Consider the following 21268-nt stretch of genomic DNA (forward strand, 5'->3'; position numbering starts at 1 on the left):
AGCATGGGAAATTGCTATACCTGCTTCTTTCTAGTAGCTGTTTTCCTACCCTTGGTTTCTCACACTATGTGCTTGTCACAGTTTACCCTAAAGTCTTGAGACCCACTGTAACTTTCTTTGTGCAGCTTTGTCTTTTTTGGTCCTTGACACTGGAGATGCTAGCAGCTCTCAGTTTCAATTCTGTCTCAACTCAAAGAGATTTGACTTTGGTTTGGATTATCCCTCCTTTAATTGTACTTGCCTTTAGGCAGTACGCTGGGCAGTCAGAAGAATTCATCTCACTTCCCTTTTGTCAGTGTTCGCTGTCTTTTTGAAAATCATTATGTTATGATTTGGGTCAAGATGTCTGTCCTCCCCAAAGTCTCATGCAGTTGTAGGTTGAGCTTTTTCTGAGGTAGCTGGATCTAGAGTGTGTGATTGATTCCTGGTATAATGCTAGGCTCAAGGGCACTAGGATTAAAGGTGTGAGTCCTACCTCCCCTAAGTAGTCTGGATAAGATATAAGGGATAGAAAGAGCTGTAGTTTCCCCTTGTTGCTTTTGCTACCTGGTGAGCTCCAAGAACTGTTTCTCCTCTGTGATGCCCCTCTACCATGTGCCACCCTGCCTTGGAGCCAGCCGATTATGGACTGAAACCTCTACAAACTGTGAGCTAAATAAACCCTTTCCCCTTTAACTTTGGGTGTCAGGCATTTTGTCTCAGCAAGGAGAGAAAAGTTTAATATATTTTATCTGGATGTTGTTTATGACAGGAGAGTAAATCTGTTCCCTGTTATTATATAAAGACTTGAAACACAAGTTTTCCTTGTTTTATAATTATTATGATTTTTTTTTCCATTTTGAACAGTTTTTTTTGAAAGTTGAGATGCATGTGTTACGTGTCATATTTCCCGCTAAGATACTAAGAAACAATTATCTTACAGGAACAGAAGAAGAAAGAGAGATTGGAGAGAAAAAAGGAATCTCTAAAAGTAGCAAAGGTAATACTACAAACAGAATTACTATTATTTTTATGCTCGAGATTGAGTCCTGGACCTTGTGTCTACTGAGCACACTACCACTGAACCATACCTCTACCTCTTAACGAAAATTTTTATGTTGTCTTAAATATTGAAGAAATTCTCTTGTGTTCTTTTGATTGTTAACTATATTTTATTTCATTTGTTAGCATATCTTTGTAACAAGCTGCATAGATGTGTTTAAAATTTGTTTCTCAGTATTTAAGAAATGGAAGGAAAGGCAATTCTTTGGACTATTTTTTATCATTACAAAATTTGATTGACTTGGAAAGAAACTGTAAATTTTGTATTGCAAGACGTATTTTCTAAATAGCCAGTTCTTTTGGACCCCATAATGAATAGTTGTGCTAATGAAAAAAGAAACAAAGGGTACATTTGTTAGGTTTTCCTTTATGTTGGATATTCTGTATATGCCTTCTCTCACTTAATTCTTTTTTTTTTTTTTTTTTGGTACTGGGGATCAAACTCGGGACCTTGCGCTTGCAAGGCAGGCGCTGGAACCACTGAGCTAAATCCCTGGCCCTGTCTCACTTAATTCTTAAAACTGCTTTATGCATCCACTTTACATATAAAGAAGCTGATGTGAGGAGATAAATTACATTCTCTGACATTACTCTTTGTAAAGTATATTACTATATTCTCGGGTTCTATAATTATGGATTTGTCTGCCTGCTGAAGTTATTTGTAACATTACAGTTAATATTCTTGGTGCTTTCTCACATATATGCTTATGTGCAGAGCAGCAAAGATTTTTAGTCTCCCAACACACGCATTACCAGCTGAGGTCAGACACAGCAGGCTCTGCCTTGTTTCAGCTCTTATATTGTGAACATGTCTTTTTCCTGATCTATATATATTTTTGTTTTTACTTGTGATTTTTGCTATGTAAGAAATGGCCTCCAAACGTGTACTAAAGTCCTGTCTGCTGTTTAATGTTTCCAAGTGGAGAAAGGCTGTGATGTACCTTGTGGAGAAAGTAGATTTATCAAGTAAGCTTCATTTAGGCATGAGTTATAGTGCTGTTGGCTGAGTTAATTATTAAACTACATATATATTAAATAAGATATCTTTAAATAGAAACACATTAAATAGTTCCCTATTGGTTGGTTGATGAAAATGTTGTAACTGCAGGAACCTAAGCTTGTATTTTTCTTAGAGGCAATGATTATAGACTTTATAGAGCATAACTAGTGCAAATAATGACAGTTAACTGTAACTTGCTAAAGATCACATAATCTGATAAATAGTAATATCAGGATTTTAACCCAGGGTTTTTAGAGCTCACATTTAGCTTCTGTACTACCTTTATTAAAGGCAGTATGAAATACCAGTGGGCAAGGGCTGGGGATTTAGCTCAGTGGTACTATGCCTGTCTCACAAGCACAAGGTCCTGAGTTTAATCCCTGGTACTGCAAAAAAATACCAGTGGGCAAAATAGGTAGGGCATCACTAAATCCAATTACAGTATTTGAATCTTCATCTAGTTAGTGGTAATAAGTACCTGATAAAAGTACTTGCAGATTATTTTGCAATAAAGTTATTCAAAACCAATTCTTCACTAATTTTCTAGTTTCAGGGGTTAATCTTTGATTTCTGAAGAACTTATATTTCTTTTTTTCTTTTTTTTTGGTACTGGGAATTGAATTCAGGGCCTCACACTTACAGGGCAGGTGCTGTACTGCTGAGCTATATTCTCAGCCCTTACCTCCTATCCTTTAACCTGTTCACTTAATACAGCTTTTGGCTTTTTTTTTTTTCCCATTAAGTTTATTGGTACATTTTAGGTATAAAGTACAGTTACGTTCATCATTGGGACCTTGTACCTTTACATGATATATCTTGTTTCTTATTTTTTTCCCCTTCCCCTGCCCTCCCTTCACCCCCTCCACTCTTCTCTATTTGCAGAGACTTTGTTTCCATTTTTTTTCTTTTCTCATATTTTTTCTTTTCTCTTGCTTCTCCCCTACCCCTCCACCTTCCCCTACTCCTTTACACCTTTTCTTCCTATTACACAATATCAATTATACATTTTTTAAATTACAATATCAAAATTTAGAGGACGTTGCCACAGATTTTACAGAATTTAAAAGGACATAGAAAGCATATTACAAAAATCTTTTTTGAAATAAATTTGACAACTTCTAAGAAGTACCTTGGAAGACAAATTAATGAAATTGACTCTGGAGGAAATATAAAATTTGAATAGCACCTATTAAAGAAAGTATATTCATAGCTTGAAAACCTACCTCTATGACAACAACAGGCTCATATACATTTTAACTGATAAATTATATCAAACATTTAAAGCAGAAGAAAGAAGGAACATTTCTCCCCTCATTTTAGGAAATCAGCATTGTGCTAATACTAAAACTGGATAAAGATAATAGAAGAAAAAAGTATGAACATAGATAAAAATTTGTTTAACAAAACAAACTATTAGAAGTCAGATCTGGCAGTATGTAGAAAGTGGTTTTGTTATAGGGATGGCAGTGTTGGTTCAGCATTGGAAGATCCACCCCCAAAAGTCATCATTTTAACAGAGGAAAGGAAAAAGCCATATGATCCTGTTAGTAGTTGGAGAAAAAGTATTGGACTAAATTCTATAGCTGTTCATGGTAAAAGCTATCAGAAGACTAGAAGTAGAACAGAACCTTTTCAACAGATAAGCCATGTACTCCATACTTGCAGCAAAAACGTCTTATATGCCTATTCTTCATCTGTCCATTAAACTTTGAAACATAGGCCCAAACCAAAATAGTCTGGCAATAAAAAGACACAATTAGCATAGGATTGGCAAGGTAGAAGTAGAATCTTTGTATGTATGAGAAATGATCATTTACAGAGAAAATACTAAGAAATCTCTAGGAACCCCTAGAACTTGTATTTGAATTTAGCAGGATTAGAAAACACAAGGTATATATAAAAATTCAGGTTTATATATACTTGCTATAAATGAAGAATTGGATACTGAAATTTAAAAGTTATGTAAGAGTACAAAGGACCTAGAAAAGTAAAAAGAAAACGAAACCAAAAAAAAAAAAAAAAACAGTGTTGGAAGAGGTTTAACACCCAATTTTAAGACTTCCTCTAAAGCTACAGTAATCAAGGCAGTGTTGGCATAAGGAAAGACATATAGATCATTGGAATAAAACAGAGAATCTAGAAATAGAACCACCCATATATGGTCCACTGAGTTTTGAAAGATTATTTAACATTAACATTTTATAGAACATAAACTCAATTCAAGAGCAGAGGAAAAGATAGCATTTTCAGCAAACGGTACTAGAACACCTGGTATCTGTATGTAAAAACATTAAGCTCAACCCTTTATTTCCATATATAAAAATAACTTGAAAGGATCTATGAACCTAAATATGAAAGCCTAAAACTATAAAACATTAAGAAGAAATTATAAGGGAAAATGTTCATGAATTTAGGGTAGGCAAGAATTTCCTAGGATACAAAAAACATGATGTATAAAAGAAAGAAATTGATAAATGAGATTCCATCAAAATTTAGAACTTTAAATGACATCATCAAGAAAATGAAAAGTAGTCCTTAAACAGACCATATTTATAATGCATATAACCTATGACCAGAATATATAAAGAACTCTTACAGCTCATTAGTAGACAACTCAATTAAAAAGTAGACACAAGAAGATGATAAATAGCCAGTACAGCACAAGCAAAGGTATGCAGCACTAGAATCAGAAAAATACTAATCAGTACAATAACAAGATCGTATTATACATTCATTAGGGAGATGAAGTTAAAAGTTTTACAAGAATAAATGTCAGCTTAGTGTGAACCAGTCAGAACTGTCTAATACTGTTAATGTGAATGTAAAATGACAAAACCATTTTGGAAAACAATATAGAAATTTCTTGTATTACTGTTAAGAACCAACAGTTCTGTTCTTAAGTTTTTACTTAAGAGGGATGAAAACACATGTTCATAATAGATTTGTACATATAAGGTGACTATCCCTTATCTGAAATTCTTTTTTTTTTTTTTGGTACCAGAGATCGAACTCTGGTCCTTGTGCTTGCATAGCAGGTGGCAAAACCACTGAGCTAAATCCCCAGCCCAATCTGAAATTCTTGGGACCAGAAGTGTTTCAGATTTTGGGTTGAAATCCACTTGATCCGCAAAGAGGATAGCTACACCTGTTTTTTTTCGGGTTCCTGTCCCATAGAGTATTGTTTTCCACCCTTTAACTTTCAGTCTATGAGTTTCTTTTTGAATTAAGTCTGTCTCTTGTATGCAGCATGTTGTCAGACCTTGCTTCTTGACCCATTCTGCCAGTCTCTTCCTTTTAATTGGTGGATTGAGACCATTAACATTGATGGTTATAATTGATACGTATGGACTTATCATTGTCATGACTTTTCCTTTGTGTTGGATTCTCCCCCTTTGTGTTAAATTTCTTGTCGCACCCAATTCATTCTGCTGGGCTTCTTGGGGTTGTGATCCTCATTATCTTTTCCTAGGATATTGTCTAAAATTTTTTGTAGTGCTGATGAAGTTCCTAGGATGCTCTTTGTCATAAAAGTATCTTATTTCTCCATCAATTTTGAAAGATAGTTTTATAGGGTACATCAGTCTGGGTTGGAGGCTGTTTTCTTTTAGGGCTTGAAATACATCACTCCAAGCTCTTCTTGCCTTCAGGGTTGGCATTGAGAAGTCTGCTGTGATTCTGATGGGCTTTCCTTTGTAAGTGATTTGTTTCTTTTCTCTCACTGCTTGTAGAATTTTTTTCTGCTGTTGAGTTTCTGGAATCTTAACAATTATATGCCTATGTGTAGATGTATTTTGATCACAGCTAGTTGGATATGCCTCACTTATCTGTATGTCAAGTTATTTTCCCCTGCTTGGGAAGTTTTCTGCCATCACTTCCGTGAACAGTTTTTTTATGTCATCTGCACGCTCCTGTTTATTCAATGAACTCTGATCAGTCTTATGTTATTGTTTGTATTGTTTAGCAGCTGCTGTATTGATTTCTCATGGTCCCTTACAATTTTAAAGAAATTTTTCTTTTCCTGGTCACTAATTGCAGTTTGTTTTTTTTTTTTAATTAATTTTATTGGTACACTTTAGGTATACAGTTCGTTTACATTTATCATTAGGTGTTTGTACCTGTACATGATATATCTTGGTTCGTATTTTTTTCCCCATTACCTGTGCGCCCTTCACCCCCTCCGTCCTTCCCTATTTACATAGATTGCATTTCCATTTTTTTTTCTTCTCTCATAGTTTTTCCTTTCCCTCTTTCCCTTTCCCCTTCCCCTCCCTTCACTCCTTCATCTTTGGACCTTTTTTCCTATTTCAAATTATCAATTATTCATTTTAATCATTTTAACTCTTGTTTACACTATCCGTTTCTCACACTAGCAAAACTATTCTGTATTTACACATGTGTGTCCTATTTATTTCACTTAAGAGTATGGCCTCGATATGCATCCATTTAGCTATAAATGACTCTAGCTTTTCGTTCTTTATGGCTGACTAGTACTCTATTTTATAAAAAAACCCCACATTTTCTTTATCCAGTTTCCAGTTGGGCTGCTTCCAAGCTTTAGCTATTACAAACCATGCCGCTATGAACATGGGTGCACATATATCACTGTGGTATGATTCTTTTAATTCTTTTGGGAAGATACCCAGCAGGGGAATAGCTGGATCAAATGGGACCTCTAGTCCTAGTTCTTTGAGGTCTCTCCATACTGACTTCCACAGTGATTGCACCAGTCTGCACTTCCACCCACAATGGAGAAGGGTTCCTTTCTCCCTACAACCCCGCCAGCATTTGTTATTGGTTGATTTCTTGATAGCAGCCATTCTTTCTGGGGTGAGGTGGTATCTCAGTGTTGTTTTCATCTGCATCTCTTCAATGACGAGTGATGTTGAACATTTTCTCATGTATTTGTTTGCTGCTTTTACTTCCTTGTCTGAGAAATGTCTGTTCATTTCAGATGCCCATTTTTGAATTGGGTCTTTGAATTTGGGGGTCTGATTTTTTTTCAATTCTTTATATATTCTAGATAGTAGTCCTTTGTCTGAGGTACAGCTGCTACTAATTGCAGTTTTATCTTGTATATGAGATTCTGTACTCACATTGGCTCATTCTGCTGCGTAAACTTTCTTTCTTTTTTTTTTGTATGTCCTTTTATTGGTACATTTTAGGTGTACAATATAATGACATTCATCATTGGAGATAGGGCTGGGGATTTAGCTCAGTGGTTCCAGAGCCTGCCTCACAAGCTCAAGGACCCGAGTTTGAACCCCGGTACCAAAAAAAAAAAAAAAAAAAAATTAACCATCATTGGAGATATGCACCTTTACATACTCTCTTGGTTCTTATTTTTTCCCCCTTCTCCTGCCCTCCCTTCAACCCCTCCATCCCTCCCTATTTACAAAGACTTTGTTTCCTTTTTTTCATTTTCTCATAGTAATTCCATTGCTGCGTAAACTTTCAGTGGAGTTTTTAATCTCCCGGAAATCTGTTTGCATCTGTTTTATGGATTCCATTTGTTTCCTATATTGGGATTCCATCATGTTCCTCAGCGCCTATTTTTTTATCTGTGTCCTCTCTAGATTTATTAATCATGTCTTGCACTATTGGCAAAATCTTTGCTGTTATCTGAGAAATTATTTCTGATTTCATTTTTTTCCAGATCCCCTTTTGTTGCCAGTTCAGGGAGTCCAGGTGGTTGAGTATCATAGTGTTCCATCTCGTTTCTCTTTTTGGTTGCTTTAGGTGATTTGGAAGTCTGATTTTGAGACTTTTTATGTGTCTTCTCATTTCGCGGGGGTGGGGGGGGATTATCGTTGTTGGTACCTGCACTACTCACTTCCTCTGCGCTGGAGGTGGTGGTGGTAGGGCCGCCTGGAAGCCTCCTCCTGGGTGCTGGGAGCTGGGTGCAGCTCACCTCCTCTGTGCTGTACAGATTTTACTTTGACACAGCTGTCTATCCAGGGTTTTGTTGTTTCCCCACTTCACCTTTTGTTCCGAAAGTGCCAATCATTAAGTTATTCCATTCTTTTTTTTATTATTCTATTTTAGTCTTGAAACCTCTTAACTTAGTTTTTCCCTTTTTGGGTTATTTTAATTTCTCATACATATTGCCAGTACCCCCAGCCCCCTTTATCGTAGTGGTGGTAAGGATTGAAGGTGCTTACGTTGAGCTACATTCCCAGACCATTTTTTTTTTTTGGTACCCGGAATCAAACTCAGGACCTTGAGCTTGCACAGGAGGCAGAACCACTGAGCTAAATTCCCAGTCCCCTAGACCATTTTTAATGTATTTTTATTTTTTAATTTTTTTTTGGTACCGGGGATCAAACTCGGGTCTCTGTGCTTGCGCAGCAGGTGGCGAAACCACTGAGCTAAATCCCCGGCCCTAATGTATTTTTATTTTGAGATAGGGTCTCATGTCCAGGTCTAGGTTGGACCAGGTTGGGCTTGAACTTGGTATCCTTCTGTCATCCTACTGGAGTACTGGGATCACAGGTGTGTGCCACCATGCTCAGCATTATTTAGACTTGATATAGTATTCTTTTTCAGCTGCTATTTTGAAAGTTTGTTGAACATCTCCTTTTGGTTACCACCTTCACTAATGTTTTCAGTCTGTATTATACTCTATCTGTACTTTCAGTTGTGTTTAACTTAAAAATTTTACTCAAGGGCTGGGGATTTAGCTCGGTGGTTTCGCCACCTGCCTCACAAGTGCAAGGACCCGAGTTCGATCCCTGGTACCCAAAAAAACAAAATTTTACTCAAAATGGGTATTCCTTTCATATCTCACCCTACCCATTCAATACCTCCAGGATAAATATGCAATTAAAGCAGATATACATGATATTTCAAAACAAAAGCACCTATGTTTAATTTTGAATTATACCATGTTAAATAAGGGGAAAAATGAGGAAAATAGAACCCTTGGGAAGAAGCAGGGGATTATGATCATGAACAAGTTGTGGTAGGAAAATATAGAAAATTATATATAGGTAAGTGGAATAGTGAGTAATTGTGGATATAGATCAAGTAAGGAACATTTCTCTCAATTAGTGTCTTTGTTTTGAGTACTGTGGATTGAACCCAGAGCTGTGCATTGAACTACATCCCTGAATTTTTAAAACTTTGAATCAGGGTCTCACGAAATTGGTCAGACTGGCTTCAAACTTGCAGTCTTAACTCAGTAGCTGGTGTTACAAGCATGCATCATCATGCCTGGCAAATCTATGTCTATGTAATACCATAATATGTAATACCATAAAAATCCATACTAAAGTAATATTTTCAATCTGTTTTATAGGGTAAAACTTCATTTGATGCAAGTGAAGAGAATCTAGGTAAATTTTTTTGTTCTTGTTTTGAAGAATATGTGTATATATCTGTTTTAATTGCTATTAAAAGTAATTTTTTTTTATAGTCATGAAAAAGAAAAGAGGAAGAGAAGATGAATCATACAATATTTCAGAGGTCATGTCAAAAGAGGTAAAAATGGGGAGAATAGTTAATGTTCAGTTTAAGTAAAACCTGTTACAAGTTTTGAACACCCCAAAGCTGTAGGAATTACTGTTGCTTGGCTTTTCAATATGTTTTATTTTTTTTATTTTTAAAATTCTTTTTGGTACTGGGGATCAAACTCAGGTTCTGCTTGGGAGGCAGGTGCCAGAACCACTGAGCTAAATCCCCAGCCCTTTCCAATATGTTTTAAATGCTTCATTTGGGTAATGTTTGGGTATTCTTTTAAAATCAACCCCAAGTAAAAGATATATAAACTTATAGCTAATAGTAATAGAGAAAGAGACCAGTTCTGTATTACCAATTGTGTTGTTCTGTTTAATGTCATATTTTTTAAGTGAAGCTGCCAAAAAATTTGAACCCTTATGTTTGTACATATCTGCCGAAATGAAACACGTTAATCTGTATAACCAGTATGCACTAATAAAATGTGGAAAAATAAGTGAATAATAAAGTATTATAAAAATATGAAACTGTCAGTGTTCAGGAGATTTTGGACTAATCTGAAAATGTCTTACTTTCATAGACTTATCTTTTAAAATGACAGCTTTTTATCTTCAGGCTGTATTGGTTTTTCTTTCAAGTTGTATGTGTATCAGTAATAAATTGATTTTTTTCCAGTCATTATGTCTTTATTAAATACCTAGTAGTGGACTTATAGCATTGTTATCAGTAACTCTGAGTAGAGAAGAGAGGAAAATTCTACGCCAATGTGTTCAGAAGCCTAGAGATTAGAATTACAGTATTTCTGGATAGAGAGCGGGTAGTAAGAATGCTGTCTGACTAGAGAAAGAGTTTTAGGAAAGAAGATGGCATCAACTGTTTGTTGAAGAAGTCCAAGGTTGGGCTAATCACAAATTGTTATTATAGTGTAACTTTATGTAGCATTCAAATTGTACTAAAAACTTTATTCTTGTTCCTTGTTGAAGAAATACTTTTAGGAAACTGAAATCTTACTCCTTTTTTAAAAACTTTTTTCCCCCATTCTTGCTGTTGTCTTACAAAGTATGAATGAATTAAAAGTGTGTTCAGTTGACAAACTTTAAATGTTTTATTTTTGATGTCACATTGTTACATTTTTAAAAGACCTACTTTTATTATTGCCTACTGTATTTTTCTTTTCCTTGAAATTCAAACTCTTTAGATCTTAATAGGAAATTGTGTGTGACAAGTGCTTTAAGGGCGCACTGTGATTTTTTAAGTTACAAATAATGAGTCCACCAAAATTGATTACCTAATTGGCCACAGTTGCAAAAATACATTATACTTTATTGAGATTTAGCCAGACATGCAGCTGCTCATTTGATGCAAACTGTATCATAAGTAGGTGAGATCCACTAGTAAAGAAAGGGAACATTTTTTGTCTTAGCCTACATCCAGTGAGAAACATAGAAATAAATAATCACTGAAATTGGAAAAGTAGATGCAGTTGAGAAACTTGAGAGGGGTTCTTTGGTATAAGGTTCATAAAAGTTTTTATCTGCAAAGTGACATCTGCAAGCACTGAGTAGAACATACAGTATATGTTCAAATGAAAAATTATAATAAGGCACATTGCCATTAATCCCCTCAAATGACTCCCCCCCCCTTGTTTTGAATACACATTCCATCATTTTTGCCCATTTTCTAAAGCAGATGTGAAAGTCTTTTGTGCGTCTTTTAAAAAAATTTTTATTGCTGCATGTTTGCAGTACATGATGATTACATTCACTGTTATGAGTGTCTTAACAGTGTGATCAAAATAATGTTGCTGGGTGCCATCCCACAGATAGGCAGGCTTGTAAAAGCATGATGTGTTCTCATCCACCTTATTCACCATATCTGCCCCCACCCCACCCCCGTGTGACTTCTGGCCCTTCCCCAAAGTCAAAATGGACATGAGAGGTTAATGCTTTGAATCAATTCAGGGCACTGAGGCAGATACAACACATGTATAAAGACATGAAAGGACTTCCAGAACTGCTTCAGAAGATGGAAAGAATGATGGGATAAGTGTGTTTGCAGTGAGGGGGAATATTTTGAGGGGGATTAGTGGCAATGTGTCTTACTATAAAATTTTTTTTTAAAGTTGGGCATGGCAGCACATGTCTGTAATCCCAGCACTTGGCATTGCTGTGAGTTCAAGTCCAGCCTGGGTTGCATAATGAGTTCAGCCTTGAACTACATAGTGAAATCCTGTCTCAACATCCCGCCCCCGCCGCCAAATCCTCACAGGACTATTTTTTAAAACCATAGCCACAATAGTTATCACATTATTTAAAGTTGGTAGGAATTCCCTAATGTAAGCAATTTTCCAATAGGCTCTTTTTTTTTTTTTTTTTTGTACTGGGGATCGAACTCGGGTCCTTGCGCTTGCACAGCAGGCAACGAAACCACTGAGCTAAATCCCTGGCCAAATTTTTTGGGTGTTTTTTTTGTTTTTGGTACCGGGGATCGAACTTGGGTCCTTGAGCTTGCGAGGCAGCCAGCAGAACCACTCCGGCCCTAGGCTCATATTTTTTATAGTTCAAATCAGGATCTGAATTGTGCACATGGATTACATTTAATATATCCCTTGGGTCTTTCTTTGTTTTTTTTTTTTTTAACTCTGAGGGTTGTGTGGTTTGTTTTGTTTTTAGTTTTTGCTGTTTTTGTAAATTGTTGGAGAAAAGTAATTTTATATAATTTCCCACATTCTGAATTTTGCTTATTGCATCCCCTTAATTTCTCTGCCCTTTGTATTTCCTGTAAATTGATAGATCTGGAAGTTGGTGACTGAAATTTCATTTTCAGTGAGACTTCTTCCTGCATGATACTTACATGCTTTGATACTTAGATGTTTTGTAAATTGTTCTCCACAAAGGTTCAGTTTATTTAAAGCATAGCTCTTCTATTGGTTCCCTATATAAAATCTTTTCAGCCTTAGGATAGAATATCTGTCTATACATGGATTGCATACTTTGTGTACACACATGACCCACATACATGTGTGTATATATATGTGTCAGCCATTTACTGGCATGTTCTGTCAATCCTACGCATCTTAAATTTCATATTTGATCAGTTTCTTGAAAGTATTTCATCTGTATCTTTAACACATGATGGTCTTGTGTTCTCTCTTTGAAATGTACATTTTCTTTGATGATTAAGCCTAGTGACAAATTTTTCAGGTAATTTGGTATAGCAGTGCTCTGTTAAGTCACCAGGTGACACTCTTGTAGTGTTTGTCTGTTAGGTACTTCAAAATCAGTACACTTTATTTGTATGTCCTGCTTGTGTTTGCTTTTCATCCTTTATTCCAGACTTGCAGATCTACCCACAGATGCCCAAAGTGGGCTGGTGCTGGGTTGGCAAACTTATTCGGTAAATAGCCAGATAATATTTTGAGTTTTTGAGGTAACTACTCAAACCTGAACTCTGCTGTTGTAGCTGAAAACAGCCATAGCAGAATGTAAACATATGAGCCTGACTTTGTTTTCATCTAAAACTACAGAAACAGACTGCCAGCTCAAGTTGATCTGCAGGCTCTTGTTTGCTGACTAGAGGATTGCTACCATGTGTGAATTTGCACTTAAGTCTATTCACATTAGAAAAAAAAAAAAAGGCTGGAAAAACCCAGTTTTAAAAAATATTGACAATTGAGACTATGAGCTAAAAGTGGCTGTAAGGCTTGATTTTGACTGTGGACTACCAGTTCAAATTCTTTTTTAACTACCTTGAGTGCTTTATCATTTTTTGCTGTAAAATTAGCACAGAATAAATGTTTGTTGAATAAATAAATGGGCCTTATAAATTATTAATTTGTTTTGGATTTTTCAATCTTCTAGGAAATTTTATCTGTGGCTAAAAAAAATAAAAAGGAAAATGAGGTAAGATATCTATAATAGAATAAATTTAGGTGTTATGCTTGCATCATTTTTTTCCCTTTGAATTGACTTAATCCCAGTTTTCACATTCTTAAATTGGAGTTAGACATTTCTGATCAGTAAAATCTGCCATTGATTTCCAAGTTGGTGCTGAGTGTCATAGATAACATTGACATTCTTAAGTGTGATATACTGAGCTTTTAAAATTTTATATTGTCCCTTTCCTTTCAACAAAGGTAATTATTTAAATGAAAGTAAATGTTTCTATGCTTCCTGAAAGAACTCCCTCCATGCATTTCCCCATGGACATCTGTTGTCCTTGTGAGCAAAAGAAATATTAGGAAAATTGTTGAATAACTTCTTGAGTAACAATATGGCAGTTTGGAAGGGAGGTACAGTTCCACAGGTCTTTTTGAAAGTAGTGCCTGTTGACAGTTTTAGTCTATAAGGATTATTCTCAAAAGTTTGTTGATAGATTTTTTTTTTTAGTGGTTTTGTATTTATGTGGAATAGAAGTGTCTCTAGGTGTTTACGTGACATACGGTCTTTTTCCAGACCTAATGATTACAGAACTGGCTAGATTTTGATTGTTAGTTATATTTTCTATTAAATGAGGGGAGAGTACAGCAGCATTTTGTATCAGATTTCTAATTAAATGTTTTTCTCTGCAGGATGGAAGTTCCTCCTCTACTAATATCTGTGTAGAAGATCTTCAGAAAAATAAAGACTCAAATACCACAATTAAAGATAGATTGGCTCAAACTGTTAGGCAGAATACTAAGTTCTTTTTTGACCCAGTTAGGAAATGTAATGGACAGCCAGTACCCTTTCAACAACCAAAGCTTTTCACAGGAGGAGTGATGCGGTGGTACCAAGTAGAAGGCATGGAATGGCTGAGGGTAAGGAATTGTCACTTTTAGTACTATATTGCTTCCTATCTGTAATAGCCTAGTAATATAACATACCACAATTTTAGTTGCACCTTCCATGCTTTACTTTTACATATAAAATGAATTTTTATGTGTACTTTTTTTTTTTTGGTACTGGAGAGCAAACTCAGGACCCTGTGCTTGCGAGGCAGGCGCTGGAACCACTGAGCTAAATTCCTGGCCCTTCTGTGTACTTTTTTGATTTGTTCCCCTGAATAAATTTTTGAAAGTGAAAATTACTGTGTTAGATTTCCAGCACATTTTATGGCTTCGTTAAAAGACTTCCCACAAAGGTTGTTATAATTTATGTTGTGTATGTATTAATCTCACAATTGCCATCTTTTTTGAATGTTCTCTTAAAAAAGGGAGACATAAACTATTGCTAATTTAGTAGATCTTTATATAAGAATTTGAATATAGTATGTATTCTTTTGTCCAGATGCTCTGGGAAAATGGAATTAATGGCATTTTAGCAGATGAAATGGGGTTAGGCAAGACTGTTCAGTGCATTGCCACAATTGCATTGATGATTCAGAGAGGAGTACCTGGACCTTTTCTTGTCTGTGGTCCTTTGTCTACACTTCCTAACTGGATTGCTGAGTTCAGAAGATTTACACCAGATGTAAGTTTCCTCATGGTAAATGTATTATTTCATATGTATTTGTTTTGTTGCCGGAATTAAATTGTAGACTTCCTACTATACAGTAATTTATTTTTTTATAAGCATTACATCTGGTTGGACTTATTTAATCTGAGAGATACCATTCTTTGAAAAGAAGAATAGATATTGGTAATCTTGTGCTTCTTTCCTAAAATGTTCCTGATTTTAAGGATTGAATAATTTCATTCACCTTAAACCTAGGTAGAATTTTTTTTTATTTTTCTTTTTGGTCCGGGGAATCAGGGTCTCATGCTTGCTACATAGGTGCTGTGCTGCTGAGCTACATCTCTGGCCCCCGAGCTACACATCCCTGGCCCTTTTTTTTTATTTTTTATTTTTTTATTTTAACGGTACCTGGGTCGAACTCAGGACCCCTTGAATTTGCCAGGCAGGCGCAGCACCTCAGAGCAACATCCCCAACCCTTAATATCTATTTTTACATGATATTATTTCCCTATATACATAGTATCTCATGTAGATCCTTATTTAATGAGAGGAATATATTCTAGAAGTAGAGCACCTTCCCTATCTGCCTTTTATATTTTTGGGTTTTGTTTTGTTTTCCTCCAGTGGTGATTTTAGGATTTATTAGATTATCTCATTTTGCTGTAGAAAAATAGAACTTAAATTTTGTCAGAAAATTACTTCATATTTTCCAATTAATTGCTACTTACATTTTATTCTAAATCAACCTAAAATCTAGATTCCTACTATGTTATATCATGGAAGCCAGCAGGAACGTCGAAAATTGGTAAAGAGCATTAACAAACAGACCGGGACACTGCAGATTCATCCTGTGGTGATCACATCATTTGAAATAGCCATGAGAGACCGAAATGCATTACAGGTACAGAAAAGGTCTTCATTGATTTCTTTATAATCTATATATCATATATTTTACATACCACTTTCTCATGCAGTCCCATTTTTTAAAATTTTCTGGTTGAAGTTATAAATGGTAGTGTGCCCATTCCTTTAGAAACTAGAAGCTTATATTAACAGATTGGGATTAAGCCTATTGTCTCTTAAATCCTATTACTTTTTTGTTGTTGTTGTTACCGGGGATCGAACTTGGGACCTTTCACTTGCTAGGCAGGCGGTGGAACCACTGAGCTAAATCCCTGGCCCCAATCCTATTACATTTTAACCTATGAACATAAAGAATTTCTCTGATTTTAAGGCTTATTAATGGTGCAGTGGATGTGTGTGTGTGTCTGTGTGAGACAGAGAGAGAGCCTTTTTTTTTTTTTGGTGCTGGGGATCAAACTCGGGACCTTGTGCTTGCAAGACAGGCAGCAGCACCACTGAGCTGAATCCTCAGCTTTAACCTGAGAGCATAATACCATCTTAAATGTGTTAGACTTTGCCAGATAGACCTAATCTATGAGTATTTTATTATGTTAGAATTTGCTAGGTAAACCTAACTATTCTGAATGTATTACAGCTAATGCTTATGCTTTGAGAATATGGAATTTACCAATAAATTCCAATTTTGGTAGTAGTGAAGATTGAACCCAAAATCTCTATACCAAGCTATATTTTTTATTTTTTTATTTGGAGACAGTCTCACCAAGTTATCCAGGGTGGGCTCAAGCTGAGTAGCTGGGATTACAGGCACATGCCACTCTACCTTGGCTCACTTTGTCTTTAAATAAGAAAATATTATTTGAACATGAGTAATTTTTAGACATTCTCATGGACTGTCATTAATATTTTCATATTTATTTTTCTTAACATTCTAGCTACCCATTTATTATGTCCATGTTATAATGCAGCTAGAAAACTTAGCTTCAATGCTGCTGTATTACAGCTCTCTTTTTTTGTTTAGAATTTTTTCCTTTTTTCAATTTTTGCAGTACTGGGTATTAACCCTAGGACCTCAAGAGTGATAGGCAAACACTACACCGCTGAACTATGTCTCCAAACCCTTTTTCTTTTAAAATAGGATCTTGCTAAATTTCCCAGACTGGCCTTAACACTTGAGACTCCTTCTGCCCAGGCTTCCTGCGTAGCTGGGATATAAGCATTTACCACCATGCCTTACTCACATGTGCTTTATTGTTTGCCTTTTCTTTCTTGGACCATTTGATGTCCCTGCAAGTGTAGTCCACTTAGATTTTTTTTTTTTTGCATAAAACAATTAGTTACTTAATGGGTTCAACAAAGTCAAAGCACATAGATCATAAGTGGAGTACATATTATGTATGGGTGGCAAAATCATGACTAATGTTTGTCAAATGTTACATGTATGTGAGTAGAACTTTGGAGTAGGATTTGCAGAATCCTACTTTTGGAAGTTTAACAAAAAGTTTATGAAAATGGGTAAAAGTATCAAAATCATTTCTTCGTAGTATAAGTATCATACTGATCATAGAAAAAATAGTGTATGGAAAAATGTGAAAGTAGCTTATTCTGTGTGAGAATTCTACTTTCATACTGAATAACAACTGTTAACATTATTCCATGTAATATGGAGACTCTAATTAATTTATTTTCCTATCTTTTCCATAGTGAAATAGTTAAACTTCTTGCCAGTTGTATTTACTAGTGGCTAGAATTTTTCTACTTTTCTCTTTAACTGAGGCTATGTTATCATTTCAAGCATTTAAGCTTTAATGGAGAAAGCTGCAGAGTTCTGATGCTCCTGTTTATGAGTCATAAAAGTATCAGAACCCTTTTGCTATTTTTATTTTTAGGTTCCTCATTGTTTCTGTTTCCTTGGTTTTCTCTTGTCTTTCACTTACTCATCCATAAAGTGTGGGGTTTTATTTTCTTTTCCTCTCTTTTTTTAAGAGAGAATTTCATTGTGTGGCCTAGGCTGGCTTCCAACTAAACATCCTCCTGTCTTAGTGTCTAGAGTAACTGGGATTATAGACATGTACGCCACGATATGCACCTGATGTTTTATATTTTATTTGATCAAATAGATATGTCTTTTGAAGTAAGAAATTATTTGGCTTATTATTATTTGGGTTGCCATAGTGCCAGAAGAGTAAGTCCTTTTCAAGTGATTTTATTAAAAAGTAATGATTTTATTTTTCATTCTGTTAGGAATGTACTATATAATTAAATGCAAAAGATGCGTCATTTTGTACTCTGACTCTTTGAAAATATGTTACTAAAGTTAACTGTAGAAGAATGGAAAACCTATACAGACTGATAACTAAGAAATTGAGAACATTGTCAGATGCAAAAGAATGCCAGTTTCAAATGTAGACCTCAAGATGTGAAACTAAAAGTTTCAAGCTACTTTTTAGGAATCTAGTATTTGTTAAGCTAAGATTAAAAACTTGATAAAACAGACAGAAAAGCTAGACTATCACTTAAGAATGAAGGTCTCTTAAGTACATTATAGCAAGTAGACTTAAAGTATTTCGTGATGTAGTTATGTCTGCTCCAGGAACACAAGTACACACTGGTTTTAGGAATCTACTGATTTATCCCATTAGTTGATCAAAGAAAACCATGATCATCTCAATGGGTACCAAAATGATATTTGATAAAATTCAACATCCCTCATAGAAGAGAACCTTTATTTTTAGAAATGTCTTTAGAAAAAATAATGAGATTGTTATTTTTAAAATTTTCCCTCGATTCATTTTCTAGCATTGCTTTTGGAAGTACTTAATTGTAGATGAAGGACACAGGATTAAGAATATGAAGTGCCGTCTAATCAGGGAGTTAAAGCGGTTCAATGCTGATAACAAACTTCTTTTGACTGGTACTCCTTTGCAAAACAATTTATCAGAACTTTGGTCATTGCTAAACTTTTTGTTGCCAGATGTATTTGATGACTTGAAAAGGTAGGTAAGCCATTATTTAACTGTTTTCTTTTTAAAAAAATTTTTTTAACTGTTCTCTGTATATTTTTTTCAAACCTAAATATCTGTGGCCTTAGCTGAAATTAATTTTTCTAGGTGACTGATTTTAATGATATTTTTGGCAAGTTTTTTGTGGTGTACATTGTGGGTTCTACTTTTGACAAAGTTGCATGAAAGCAGATAAATAAAAGATAATTTTGGGGCCGGGGATTTAGCTCAGTGGTTTTGTCGCCTGCTGTGCAAGTGCAAGGACCCGAGTTCGATCTCTGGTACCAAAAAAAAAAAGATGATTTTGAACTTCCCCAGATTGATTAAAGAAAACATTAAAATGCTGTCTTATGAAAATTTTTATAATACTTTTCTAATCTTAATTTTCTAAAACGCTATTAGTTTTTTACACTAATTTTAGTCTTTACAAAACAACCTGAATTGATAGAAAAGTTAAATAAATTATCTCCATAGAAAACTTAGTCGTAAAGTTGTTAGAGAATTAAGTAGTTGGCAGCAGAGCAAAAATGGAGACCACGTTTGCCCTGTTTTAGTCTAGCACTTTTTATCCTAAAAATGGTTTGAGTTTCCGCTTATATGATAAAAACAAATACAGTCTTTAGAAAACAGTATCTTCTGATGGAAGGATAAATAAGAATAAGTAAGAAGGAAGCAACAAAAGTGAAGTAAAAAAAGAATTCATTTATACCCATGTTGGCATCAGTGAAGGAAGAAACTAATTGGATAAAGAGAAATAGCTTTTAATGTTTTATTTTGAGAATTATTCTAAATCTGATTATCAAATACAGGCCCAAGCCAGGTCCCTTATTTGATTGCACACTATTGCTAAAGGACAAGATTTCCAGGTACTACACAGACCTACTGAGTTAGGGTATTGAGATGTAGGAGCTAAAAATACTAATTTTTAAAAGTACTTTATGGGGCCGGGGTAGCTCAGTGGTTTCTCCGCCTGTTGTGCAAGTGCAAGGACCCGAATTCGATCCCCGGTACCAAAAAAAAAAAAAAATATATATATATATATATATATACACACACACACACACACACTTTATGTGATTGGTGCTTGAGAATGTCTGGTCTAATTATTGCATAATTGTTACTAGCATTTTTCATGATTGGATATAGTGTTACCTACAAAATAAAATAATTGCATGTTTATACTTATTTTTATATAGTTTTCTAACATTAGGAAGAAATAAAGACATTTAGTGGATATGTCAAGTTACATATATGTTGAATTGAAAAATTTTTGTTGGAGTAGGCCAGACTTATATCTACAAAGATAAACAACATAGCCTTGGTTTTCAGAGATAGTTGTCACTTCTGAATGTTTCATAAAATATGTATGGTGTACCTTGGGCTGGGATTGTAGCTCAGTTATAGAGCACTTGTCTAACATGCTTAAGTCTCTGTGTCTAATCCCTAGCATCACAAAACCCACAAACGAAAATGTGTACCTTAAATTTTATTTCATTTTTATACTATTATATTAGATTATGTTAGTATAAGGTAGAAAAATGTCTCATCACAGTTCTTGATTGTTGGTTTAATAAACACAGTCACTAGATAGTTTGTGTTTTCACTATTTAAAAATTGCATCTGAGGATTAGGTGCAACAATAATCTTACATGGATAAATTATAAAACATGAATTGTGTCATATAATTTAATTCATGTGATAGGTTAACTTGTAATCACTTTTCTCTTCCAGCTTTGAATCTTGGTTTGACATTACTAGTCTTTCTGAAACTGCTGAAGATATTATAGCTAAAGAAAGAGAACAGAATGTATTACATATGCTGCACCAGGTATTGACTGTTTCTTATTTTGCTTACTGTGTGCTCATAGAATAAATAAGGAACTCCAACAAGTACCTATCTTAACAGTTTGTAATACACAGCTGAAAAATGAGTCTCCCCAAATTTCATTGATTTCCCTGTTCTTTCCCTATTCCAAGGCAGGGGGTTGGCATGTCATTTTAGGTCATAAGTCAAGTGTTTACCTAAATTTTACCCTTTCACATATATATTCATTTTACCATTAATATCATTGTCAGTCAAAAAATGAAAGCATATGGTTTTTATGCAGTATTTACCAGTAATACGCAAAGCTCCCAAAGCTTCTCAGTTGTGGACTGATAATTTTATTCAAACACTTCATAATTTTTTTCTGATCTTAAAGTTATGCTCATGAGGAAAAACTGATTATGTTGTCTCATATGTCTTTCTAGATTCTTTTCTGTCTCTTCTGTGATTCTCCTAAGAATTACATGTGTTGGAATGATAATCTTAATTATTTATAATGATTATTAAAAATACTTTTTTTTTTTTTTTTTTTTTTGGTTTTTTGAGGCAGGATTTTGCTTTGTAGTTCAGACTGGGCCTGAACTCACTATGTAGCCCAGGCTGGCCTCGAACTCTTGGTGATCCTCCTGCCTCAGCCTCCCATGTGCTGGGA

At 34.9% G+C, this 21268-nt stretch overlaps 1 protein-coding gene across 10 annotated transcripts in view; it reads left to right on the forward strand.

Moving 5' to 3' along the window:
• Hells (helicase, lymphoid specific) overlaps nt 1–21268 on the forward strand; it is a 61702-nt gene that overhangs the window by 9864 nt on the left and 30570 nt on the right. For 9 of the 10 annotated variants that reach the window (XR_015440371.1, XR_002392572.2, XR_015440372.1 and 6 more), the window contains exons 4-12: nt 923–979; nt 9336–9372; nt 9453–9517; nt 13354–13395; nt 14064–14291; nt 14761–14943; nt 15686–15829; nt 18589–18785; nt 20523–20619. Coding sequence is in view for 7 of the 10 variants with exons in the window: in XM_021253080.2 (XP_021108739.1) it covers nt 923–979; nt 9336–9372; nt 9453–9517; nt 13354–13395; nt 14064–14291; nt 14761–14943; nt 15686–15829; nt 18589–18785; nt 20523–20619 (1050 nt within the window). In the remaining 3 variants the exon portion in view is untranslated. Of the gene's footprint in view, nt 1–922; nt 980–9335; nt 9373–9452; nt 9518–13353; nt 13396–14063; nt 14292–14760; nt 14944–15685; nt 15830–18588; nt 18786–20522; nt 20620–21268 lie in introns of those variants that run through there. The other variant, XM_087184949.1, reaches the window with a different exon arrangement.

Source organism: Heterocephalus glaber, unplaced genomic scaffold (assembly GCF_053883595.1).
Source record: "Heterocephalus glaber isolate CG9 unplaced genomic scaffold, H.glaber_assembly_v1.0 deba00001497, whole genome shotgun sequence".
NCBI lineage: Eukaryota > Metazoa > Chordata > Mammalia > Rodentia > Bathyergidae > Heterocephalus > Heterocephalus glaber.